This window comes from Lipotes vexillifer, unplaced genomic scaffold (assembly GCF_000442215.2).
Source record: "Lipotes vexillifer unplaced genomic scaffold, Lipotes_vexillifer_v1.1 scaffold1531, whole genome shotgun sequence".
Lineage (NCBI taxonomy): Eukaryota > Metazoa > Chordata > Mammalia > Artiodactyla > Lipotidae > Lipotes > Lipotes vexillifer.
The window spans coordinates 55,474-67,655 of NW_006773724.1; the positions used below are offsets into that span (position 1 = coordinate 55,474).

Sequence of the window (12,182 nt, forward strand, 5' to 3'; positions counted from 1 at the left end):
ACGCGCAGGCTCAGCAGCCATGGCTCACGGGCCCAGCCGCTCCGCGGCATGTGGGATCTTCCCGGACCGGGGTACGAACCCGTGTCCCCCGCATCGGCAGGCGGACCCTCAACCACTGCACCACCAGGGAAGCCCCTGCCTCCTCTTTTTGTAGTGGTGGTGGACGGACACCGGATGGACAGGCTGGTTGAGGCTCCCTGCAGAATCCCTCACGCCCCAGCACGTAATCCTCCTGGCCTCATGACCACATGGCCTCCAAGGTCCCTTTTTTTTTTTCTCCCCAACTGAACTGATCTCTGAAGGTTTGCTCCAGTTCTGACATTTTATGGTTCTGTTAATTGAATCTTTATAATCTGTGCTCTGGGAGGCCACAAGCCAATTTTTGTGCTGTCACTCCTACTTCCAGAGGCTGGCCACTGGTACTCATAGAATTGATTGCATCACTTCCTGCCTGACCAAACTACTTAGCCCTGACTCTAAGACTCAGACTCTCATTTCTGTGACAGAGGCTTTCAATGCATGTTGATTCTCTTCTCCTTCCTTCCAAACCACAGCTTTTCCAGAACCTGCCTTCTTCTACCACCAGAGTATATCTTACCCGTATCTTTTTTTTTTTCATTGTCGTTGTTGACGTTAGTAATGAATGAATGACAGGATTGATTTTTATCCATTGAAATTCAATATTAGTGCCTTGGCTCAAAGGATTCATTTTATGGTAGAATTTTAAGACTCTTCCTTTCTTTGGTGAGATGGGAAGTTTGGGAGGTAATGAGGCAGGCAGGCTCTTAAACTTCTCTGTCTAGACTAGGGATCAGCAAACTTTTTCTGTAAAGGGCCAGATAGTAAATATTTTAGGCTTTGTGGGCCATCTGGCTTATGTCACAACTGCTCACCTCTGCAGTTGTTGCATGAAGGCAGCCCTAGACAATACAGAAATAAAGGATCGTGGCTGGATTTCAGTAAAGCTTTATTTACAGAAAAGGTGATTGGCTGAATTTGACTGGTGGGGCCTTAATTTGCCAGCCCCCTGGTCTAGACACTGTTAACCAGTTTGGTAACTCCAAATCTGGCTACATCAGAATCTCTTAGAGATTGTTACACGTTCAGAATCTTAGGAATCTTAGGTTCTCAAGAACCTAAGTACCTTGTTACCCCAGCAGTCAGTGTTCACAATCCAAGGTACAATTCCCATTCGTTTCTAGATAAAGAAGAAAAAACTTTGGGTATGGTTATTTTAGTCTTAAGAACTGCCAGAGATTCTGCACTATTTAATTGTCTGGTAGTTTTCTAAAAGGGAAAAATAGTTGAAAAGATTGTTTATGTGCTTGAAATGAAGGACTTGCCCTTTCAGACTAAATAGTTACCAGGAAATGGTATTTACCAGGTGGCAGCAGAAAAGCTAAACATTTTGTCTTACCTTCTCGTGCAGTGAAACATGACTGGGAGAGAATGACAGAAGCTGTCCAGAATCACATTGGCTCTCTGAACTGGGGCTACCGTGTGGCTCTGCGGGAGAAAAAGGTCATCTATGAGAACGCATATGGGCAGTTTGTTGGGCCTCATAAGATTAAGGTAACCATGTGACAGTGTAAGTAGCTGTTTTTGGTGTGTTTTTAAGCTTTTGTTGGGGGAGGAAAAGAGAAGGTGATTATCCTAATAAAAGTGATAGCCACTGTGACCCAGACCATCGAGTTTGGTGATTTTGCAGTCACTTCTTAGGGACTTTCTCTTGTGGTGTCGTAAAGGGTAATCTGGATTTGGGGCCACATTAGCTGGATTTGAGTCTTGGCTCTGTCGCTTCCTAGCATTGGGACTGAGCGATCCCTTAACTACTCCAAGTCTTAGTATCTCTTTCTTACTGCATTAGCAAATTTTTATGAGGATCAAATTGGGCAATGTGGTAAAACAGCCTTTTTAATTATAATGTTTACAATTCTAAAGGATAATAATTTATTAAAAATTGATATATTGGTTCCTTCGTAGGCAACAAACAACAAAGGCAAAGAGAAGATTTATTCTGCAGAGAGATTTCTCATTGCCACTGGTGAAAGGCCACGTTATTTGGGTATCCCTGGTGACAAAGAATACTGCATCAGCAGGTAAGGACAAATTGCAGAGAGAAAAGGGGATTTTTGCTTTTTCTTTTTTCTTCAAACCCATTTACTCCTTTTCCTGAAACTTAGTTTTTCCACCACATTTTTTAGTTTTTCCACCACATTTTTGTCCAGAGGGACAGGGAGTTAGGAAAAAGAGAAACGAAAAACTATTTTAAACCAGAGAACATTAAAATTCAGAACTATAAACATTGGTCATCTTATCACCAAGAGTTAATATTGCTGCTAACATATAGATGCATGCTTACAATATTTATATTTGAAATTTATATTTGTGTGAGTATATGTTATATGTGTATACTATATAAACCCAGATGGATATTCACATTTTATAAAATAATTGATAGATACGTTTTTGTTTTTTCAAAACTAGAATCACACATTACCTTTATGTAGATACTAAAAAAATTAGAGGATAGCAGGCCATTTAGTTTTCTCAAATCCTAGTTTTGCCTTACTCTTTTGCCATTTGTATGGTTGCATTGTCAGTGTAGAGGGACCTTCTGAAATCAGTGAGTCAAGCAAGAAGGTTTTGGTGTGTGGTTTATTTTTGTCCATCAAGTGATAATACTGGTGACATTATTGTTCAGGAGTTTTGAATTATAAAGTCATTAAGACATTGTTGATAAGTATGTCTTCTTGGATGCTTTTTGCCCAGGAGTTTCTGGTTTTCTGATGCTGTTATAAATCACTTGTTTTCAGGCTTTTTCTTTTTCTTTTTTTTGTAACAGGAGTTTATCCTTTGAACCTCATGGGGGGGGGCAGCTCAGATGACAACTCTTGTCATTGCTATCTTGGATGGGCTCCCTTCTCATATTTAAAAAAACTTATCTCCTAACAATGCTTTTATGATCTCTTACGTCTTGTATCTTCCTCACTGTGCTAGAAGATTCTGTCAGGTTTTACTTTTTACAGTTGGTTTTCATATTATAAAACCCATATGTTGAAAGTTTTTCCTCACCTCTCTCCCCACTCTTTTTTTTTTTTTTAATACTTATTTATTTATTTGGCTGTGCTGGGTCTTAGTTGCTGCATGTGGGATCTTTTGGATGCGGCATGCGGGATCTAGTTCCCTGACCAGGGATCGAACCCGGTCCCGCTGCATTGGGAGTGCGGAGTCTTAACCGCTGGACCAGCAGGGAAGTCCCTCTCTCCCCCGCTTGATAATTGGTGTTGTAGGTGAGGGGAAGTAACACTGGGTTTGTACCTCAGGGAGAGCTGAGTGGTGGGAGGAGGGTGGGAGTTTGGGTTTGCAAATGTATGGTTGTAAACACGTATGTGGAGAATTATTCTGGATAGTACAGAATAAATGTGTTTGACTGGGAGTTGGGCTAATGTCAGAGTTGTATGGTTTACTGTGCTCAGCCACGGTAGCTCGAGCTGCTTCCAGAGCAGCTGAGTGGCAAGAAAAGAGAATGTCTAAGACCTTATAAAAACTTCTCAAATATTATGTGTGTAGCTAATTGAATGTTTTTAATCTTAAAAGTGTCTTGTTCTTAGGAAAGTAAAAAGGTCTACTTTGATATGGTCATTATTCACATATGAACATTTTTCTCTTCTTTCTTTTCTTCCTTTTAAAAAAAATTTTTTTTTTTCAGTGATGATCTGTTCTCTTTACCCTATTGCCCGGGTAAGACCCTGGTGGTTGGAGCATCCTACGTTGCTTTGGAATGTGCTGGATTTCTTGCTGGCATTGGTTTAGATGTCACTGTTATGGTACGGTCCATTCTCCTAAGAGGATTTGACCAGGACATGGCCAACAAAATCGGTGAACATATGGAAGAACATGGTATCAAGTTTATAAGACAGTTTGTACCAATAAAAGTAAGTGGGGTTGCCTATATGTTTGTTGATTCTATACTCATGTTAAAAGGCAAGAGAAGAGAGTTGGGGTGAGTGATAGAAGCCTCCTTTCAGCATTATAAACCATTCGGAATGCTGTAATTCCTCAACTTGTGTGATTTAGGTGTATAAACTGGTACTTTCCTACCACCTAAATAGCTTTGTTCTTGTTTGCAGATTAATAATTTCCTTCCCTTCTCAACTTTACCACCTTTATTAGTTCTCTTCTGCTTAATGCTTTCCTTTATGCGTTCCATTATTTTATTATCTTTGGTCTCTTATACTTGTTTCGTTCTACATACCAGTTATTTAAATAAGAGTTTAAGATGACTGATTTTTTTTTTTTTTTTTCTTTCAAAAGACATTTCTACTTTGTATACAGTATAGTCCACAAAGGCACTGTATTATTCTGGCCTCCCTGGAAATGATTATCTAATTTTGTTATGTGGGCTGGCCTTTTTTGCTCATTTAATCTTCTTTTGAAAATGCTGAATAATATGCCAAGTTATATTTGAGACTTGTTAACATTACCACAAATGTTTTGATACATAAGAGTGGCAAAATCGATCACTTTGCATACCTCAAAGTTACAGTTTCCTTTAAGGCAAGTAAGGATGGGACCGTTGGTTAAAATTAAGGAATTTTAGCTGTCATTTTAAAAATTGCTTATTGGGTTAATAACATAGGTTTTTTGTGGGACCATGAAGCTCTTGATGCTGATAATCTCTTGATGAGCATATGGGCATCGGAATGACTTGGGTTCAAACTCTATTCTCCCAGTTTCTTGCTGTTGTGACTCTGGGAGAATTACTTAACTTCTCTGGGCCTCAGTTTCTTCTGTAAAATGATGATAATTGATAGCACCTATCTTAGAGTTCTCATGAAGATTGCGTTAGCATTACGACGATGATTAGAAAACGACAGCTGTATGTATATGCTATACTGATAGAAAAGTGGCATCTTCCTTTATAGTATCTTAACATTTTGGGCATTGTAGGCCCTTTGAGAATGTGGTGGACTATCCCTAGTGAAATAAGCTTGTGTCTGTGTACATAATATCTTGCTGGGGTTACCAGGGTGTCCCTGATCCCCGTAGGCAGGTGGTGAACGCTGGCTGTATAAAGTGACCCAGTGGACGAAGCCTTCTGTGGAGAGGAGGGAGAGAGAATGCATTTTAGGCAAGAATATAGCATGTGTGCAAAAAGGCCATGGGGAATGAAATTGTTCTAAAGGCAGAAAATGTGCTAGTTACAGGAAAGGCCTGACTGGAACACAGAAGTGAGTGAGGCAGAAAGGAATTTGAGGGAGGGATGAGGCCTTTAATATTTTTAAGCAAATCTAAGCCATGGACCAATTCAACGCTTCTCCAAAAATTAGAATATTTTAATTTAAACGGAAAGACATTGCCAGTATGTTCAAAGGGGCTTAACTACGTAAGAAAGGAAGGGAATTTTAGAAGGGAATCTTTACTATTTGTTGATGTTGAAAATAAAATTAGCGCTTCACAGTTTTCCCATACAGAGTGTATTGTATTTTAAAGGTAGGGTAGAAATTGCAGTTGATTTTATGGGTCTCTTCAGTAAGTATGATACAGAAACCCATGATTTGCCCGTTGACATCTATGTGTAGTAGGTTAATATGTTCAGACTCATTTGCCAGAGCACAGGTACCAGGGCTTGCTCATCATTCCTACGTCCTCACCTGAAGACAACCCCTGGTTATGACAAGCACACATACCTCCTCACCCACTATGATTTTTAGGGCTTTCTAGCTCTTATCTGTATCGTGATTGATCTATTTCCATCTTTGTTGACAAAGCTGAACATATGTAGTCAAAAGGGAATCTACGAATGTGAGCAGCATGGGATTAATGGTTCTGGGTGAGTCATAAGATAGGAGCCTGGCAGAAGCAGTTAAATCATTGGTTTAATTTTAGAGATTGTAGTGTACTTTCTCTGGCTTTCTCCTTTCCTGCTTTCTCTCTGAATTTTATTCCATTTAAGAACTATTTGAAGGAAAGCCCCTCTAGCAAACATTAAGCAGTGAGAAAGAAGGAAATACATAAAAGAACCACATGTCATCCTAAAGATGTTAATGCGAGGGAGGTGGGACATAAAAGACCTTCCAAGCCAAATTTCATGTTTCAAGTTTGGGTTAACCAGATAGAAGGAGAGGACGTAATTAGCCATCTTGATACTGATACATGTCTTTATCGTGGAGTAAAACTTTATCACTTTTGTAGGTTGAACAGATTGAAGCAGGGACACCAGGCCGACTCAGGGTGGTAGCTACGTCCACTGAGAGTGACATAACCATCGAAGGAGAGTATAACACGGTAAGGAATGGACCTCGGTCCTACTTCATTAGAAAACAAATAGTGTGCTCACTGGATGTTTGCTGGGTTGCTAGTTCCAAAACCCTTGGTTCTGTTCCTATTCTAAGACACCTTTATTACTTATGATATTATAATTTGTTTTGGTACAGGGATGGATTCAAATATTCTCCACTATAACTTAAATACTGTTTATCAGATGGCTATTAAAAGGTATCAACATTTAAAAATGAGCTAGAATTTCTCTGCTCCATGTTCTTTCATTTTCTCAGCCCACCACTTTAAAAAAATAACTTATTTCAGTCATAGGCTATGCTGTCTTTGTCGCTATACTTGGCTAGACTTATTAAGGAATTGTTAACTCCCTTTTTCTTAACAAGAAATGGGTAAGGCTTTTTACCATATCATGTTTAGAAGATTTAATTTAAATGATTTTGATTTGTTTAAACTCTTGCATTATTATCGTAATAGAAAATGTCTTTCCAGGTCTGGAAAATGAATCACATCTCCTTAATAAACAGAAAAAAATATGATTAAATAACTCATGCATAGCCTTTCTACTAACAGTCACTATATATTAATAATTTTTCAGGTATTGCTGGCAATAGGAAGAGATGCTTGCACAAGGGAAATTGGCTTAGAAAACGTGGGGGTAAAGTTAAATGAACAGTAAGAAAAAATCTTTATAATGTTTTATTAAGTACTATTTCAGCTATTTATAAGATCGATTAATACTAGAGTTTTAGATTTTAAAGTTAGTTTTTACCATAGTTGGAGCGTTCCCTTTTTAAGCTTAGAAGACTCTTCTTTCAGTGCCAATCATGATATTTCCTGTTTGTCTTTTTTTTTTCTTTTTTTTTTTTCCCTTTTCAAAATCTAAATGAGAGATACACTGGCTTGCATTTTGTTTCTTCAATGTATATATGTACAGAAAAAGATCCAACTTCCCAGTGAATTGCAGGTATATACTTTGAAAGCTTCACTGAATATGCAGATCTGAACCATGTTCAAAGCTACCAAGTTTTAGGATCACTAGAGTGGTCGCTACATTTCTAATGACAGCCATGAGTCTGAAAAACTTTGATGTTTTATAAGTTAAAATCCCTTTGGACTATACCACTGCACTGGGTAATTGAGACTCTGTTGTCTGCTTACAGGAGTAGCATGGGGTATTTCCCAGTATCACCCTTCTTATATCCAAGTGAAAACAAGTGCTCTGAGAGGCTAGCTGCCTTGGAAATTGAAAATACAGGGTGCCCCCTCTACCCCCTTCCAGGAATAACATTTATACAGAAGAGATTTCTTAATCTTAGTGTGAGCATTTTTGCTTTATTATTTTCTTTCCCTTTGGCTTGGAGAGACAAAGGAGTTGAGGAGGTCTGATAAGATTTAGCAGACCAAGTGTTCCACCATTTTAATAACCTACTCGCCTGTTTCCAACTGGGGCCAAGGTTTAGATTTTGTATAATGTTAACAGCTAATACTTATTCTGTAATTACTGGGCTCCATGGACTACTGTGCTTAATATTTTATACACATTCTCATTCAGCCCTCACAACCCCTTAAGGTAGATGATGGTATTCTTTTTCTTCTCGCCAATTATTCCCATTATCATTATTCCCATTTGATAGGTGGGAAAATGAGGCTTAGCGATGTTAAATAGCCCTCCCAACATCATAGAGGTAATAACTAACAGACCTGGTTATCACACTTTAGAATCCTCATTCATTCTTAACCAGTGTGTTCTACTTTTCCCATCCCAGGGTTTCTTACAGTTTTCTTATTCTTTTGATTTTCAGAATAGCTAGAATCTCTAAGCTTTTGCTTCCTCTGAGTTTTGTTGTTGTTTTGGTAATGAGAACATTGCCCTCAGTTAGAGCCACAGTTTTGGGCTTCTTTGGGAGAAAGGGGATTTTGATCTACTTACTGAATAGTGGTAATTGATGATGATTTTAACTGAATGAATTTGCAGGACTGGAAAAATACCTGTCACGGATGAAGAGCAGACCAGCGTGCCTTACATCTATGCCATTGGCGATGTGTTAGAGGGGAAGCTGGAGCTCACCCCAGTGGCAATCCAGGCAGGAAGGTTGCTGGCGCGGAGGCTGTACGGGAGCTCCACTGTCAAGGTGAGTGTTGGGGCTGTCACCACGGACATGCTGTTGTAATGGTACCTCCCGGTGCTCTGTGTAGGGTGGTTGTGAAGTTTTCCAGGTCTTGAATAATTTAGTTATTTTGATGATGGCATCCTAGGTGTGCTTTATTAACTCTATTCCAGACAAGACATTGTTAAGACCACTGTACCTTTGTGATTTATTATGGAAATTGTCACTCTTAGAATCACACTAAGAATAAAATGAGCCTGGTTAATCAAGTTACAGCACTATTATGTTCCATATACTCCTAATAGTTGCACTTTACATCAATTTCATTATTACCAATTTGAGTTATAATTTTCTAAATCTTTTTATGGCCCCTGTCTAGGCTGCAAAAGGATATGGGGATCTAGGTGGTAATGTCAATGTGCAGAGCTATTTAAACCAATATTCAGGCTTTATTTCCCTGTCCTTTCTAAAAACAGATCTTCTGCTCTTGGAATGTTGAATGTGTAAGTGATTTTAAAAGTCATTGCAGGAAATGGAAACTCTTGGTTGTGTCTCATGGGACTAGATGACAAGAAAAGAATAAATATGCTCTAATTTTTTTAAGACTTTTTAAAGAACAGTTTTAGGTTCCCAGCAAAATTTAGAGGACGGTATAGAGGTTTCCCTTATATCCATCCCCTACCCATTACCAACGTTCCTTCCCTAACTATTTTTTTAAAAGGATTCTAGAAATATCGATTGTAAAGAATTTAGTCACTACCCATTTTCCTTGTGCATAAATCATCATGGGTTGATTTAGTTTGGTTACAGCAACTGAAACTTCAAAGAATACTGCTAGTAGAATTTGTGACAAGCATTTTGAATGTACCTGGGGTTGCTTTGGATTGTAGCATGATAAAATCTTATGTTTTGAGGATAACAGGATTGAGGTTAAAAAGGGTTTTTAATCCAGGGTTGTCTGATCATCCAGGGAATAGTAGTTGGTTCATATCACTGTTGTTTTTTTCTTTTTTTTGCGGTACGCGGGCCTCTCACCGCTGCGGCCTCTTCTGCCGCGGAGCACAGGCTCCGGACGGTCAGACCCAGCGGCCACGGCTCACGGGCCCAGCCGCTCCGTGGCATGTGGGATCCTCCCAGACCAGGGCACGAACCCACGCCCCCCGCATCGGCAGGTGGACCCTCAACTCCTGCGCCACCAGGGAAGCCCCCATATCACTATTTGAAATAAACTTATCTACCTCTTTAACTGTTGGAGTTTCTGAGTAATGGTGAACCAAGAAAGGGGTATTCAGAAATAAAATGTGAGGTGCATTTGTTTTTGACCTTGAGTCCTTGTGATTTCCTAAAATGGAAAGAGATTTTTTTTATACCAATAATAACCAGAGGGCAAATATACAAAAATTTGGTACTAAGTAAATTTAAAATTATTGTAGCACAGAATTCCTTAAAAAAAAAAAATAGTGAATCCACTTACTTTGGACATATTCTTCTGTGTGTGAGAATAGTACTATATTCTAGCATCTGCCAGGTAGAGCAAATTCTTAAAGTGCCTTAAGCTTTTATCAGCATCAGAATTTAATGTAAATTGAAATTAAAGGACTCTTTTTTTGTTGTTCGTTCTTTTTCCCCCGTTTTTAGTCTAACTAATATGACAAGTGCTTTACCGAACAGGAAAATAAACAGGTGGTGCTAAGTCCCTGAGTTTGAAATCTCACCAGTCTGTCCTTCAAATATAGTAAACAAAGCTGAAATGCTAATAGATATCTAGGTTAATTGTATTTGGGGAAATTACACAGTTTTGTTTTGTTTTTAAACAACTGCATAATCCTTTTAATTTTGCTCAGTATGCATTAATAGAACATTCCCACATATCTGAGAACGTCAGAGGATCCACATCTGCCTTCCTTCCTTCCTTCCTTCCGTCCTTTTTTTTTTTGCGTTATGTGGGCCTCCCACTGCCGTGGCCTCTCCCGCCGCGGAGCACAGGCTCCGGACGCACAGGCCCAGCGGCCATGGCTCACGGGCCCAGCCGCTCCACGGCATGTGGGATCCTCCTGTTCCGGGGCACGAGCCCGCATCCCCTGCATCGGCAGGCGGACTCTCAACCACTGCGCCACCAGGGAAGCCCCCTTCCTTCTTTTTAAGGGAGCAGCTCTCTGTTGAAAAATTCAGCTTAACATAAACACCTGCCTAAATTAAATCTGTTATGGGATTTTAAGAGAACCCAATTGAATCATGGGTGTTTGTGCCTTCCCTCAAAATTGATAACATATTCATTGCTTCATAAGAGTGTTGGGAGGAAAGGGGACAGAGAGCGGCTATGTTTGACGTGCTTGGCACTGTGCTAATAAGTGCTGTATACACATACCTCGTTCCACCTTAGGGCAGCTGTGGAAAATGATGACATCTTACAGGAAATTAGGTAATTGTCCAAGGTCACAATGCTTGGAGGTAGCCAAGGCATAAATCCAATCCACATCTGATTGTAGGTACTGCTGTCTTAACCATGAAAATGTATCGCCTAAGAGATAAGGAAGATTTGGGAAGTATGGATTATAAAACGTGCTGAGGATAGAGCAGATGTCTCAAGACTTAAAGAATCCACCACCAAGTACAGAGGTGCTTCTACTAAATAAAATGAAGTGGAAAATAATATTGGAAAAATTTAAATGAATCTTTTTTAACAAGATGATTAAAGTCATTTTCAAAGCTGCTAAAAATATTTGCCACTAAAAATATTTGCCACTAAATATTCTGTTATTTTGGGAACATACATAAATGAAGGAGTGAGAAAAAATGTTTTTATCATTTCAAAAACAGAACGGATCATAAAGCTGAGTCAGCCTGTAGATGATGGACATTCCACTAAGCTCTTTAAAAAGCCAGTTGATAAGGCACATGTACCAGCTTTAGAACCCAGTGTGATGGGCACTCCAGCTGTCATCTCCAAGGACCAGTAGTTATCTCTTGGATCGTTTTAGAATTGCTCTCAAACACTTGAAATACTTTTATTTTCACAAACAGCAAATGTTAGCATCTTTTTTTTGTTTTGTTTTGTTTTGTTTTTTGTGGTACGCAGGCCTCTCACTGCTGTTGCCTATCCCGTTGTGGAGCACAGGCTCCGCGGCCATGGCTCACGGGCCTAGCTGCTCCGCGGCATGTGGGATCTTCCCGGACCGGGGCATGAACCCGCGTCCCCTGCATCGGCAGGCGGACTCCCAACCACTGCGCCACCAGGGAAGCCCAGATTTTCTTTTTAATCACTGTTTTTTAGCATTTTGATATTTGCATGTTTTGGCATTCTGCTGGTGGTGTGTAGAGATTTGGGGTTTATCTGTTCATAGTTTTCATCAAATGTGGAAATTTTTTAGCCATTCAAATTTTCTGCTTTCCCCCTCTTTTTTTCCCTCTCAACCTCACATTAATGAATGTTGGTTCCCTCAGTGGGTCTCTAATGCTCTGTTCATGTTTTTTCCTCCCTGTTTCTGTGCTTTATTTTTTTAGAGAGCCTATTGCAATGTCTTCAAGCCCACTGATCTTTTCTTTTGCACTGTCTTGGGATATAAATCCCATTCTGTGTAGTTTGCACTTCAAGCAGTTTCTTTCATCTCTACGAGTTTTACTTATTTAAAATATATTTTCCTTTTCTCTCCTCAGCGGATTCCTATTTTTCACCAGTTTCTTGAGTCTACAGAACACATTTATAATAGCTCCTTTAAAAAAAAAAATTATGGGCTTCCCTGGTGGCGCAGTGGTTGAGAGTCCGCCTGCCGATGCAGGGGACACGGG

General features: G+C 39.6%; 1 protein-coding gene across 2 annotated transcripts in view; it reads left to right on the forward strand.

The window, feature by feature from the left end:
- The window catches only part of TXNRD1 (thioredoxin reductase 1), a 63,069-nt gene that overhangs the window by 30,269 nt on the left and 20,618 nt on the right, over window positions 1-12,182 (forward strand). For both annotated transcript variants that reach the window (XM_007448501.1, XM_007448502.1), the window contains 6 exons: window positions 1,430-1,572; window positions 1,984-2,099; window positions 3,713-3,938; window positions 6,199-6,291; window positions 6,881-6,957; window positions 8,261-8,417. In XM_007448501.1, coding sequence (XP_007448563.1) covers window positions 1,430-1,572; window positions 1,984-2,099; window positions 3,713-3,938; window positions 6,199-6,291; window positions 6,881-6,957; window positions 8,261-8,417 — 812 coding nt within the window. The remainder of the gene's footprint in view (window positions 1-1,429; window positions 1,573-1,983; window positions 2,100-3,712; window positions 3,939-6,198; window positions 6,292-6,880; window positions 6,958-8,260; window positions 8,418-12,182) is intronic.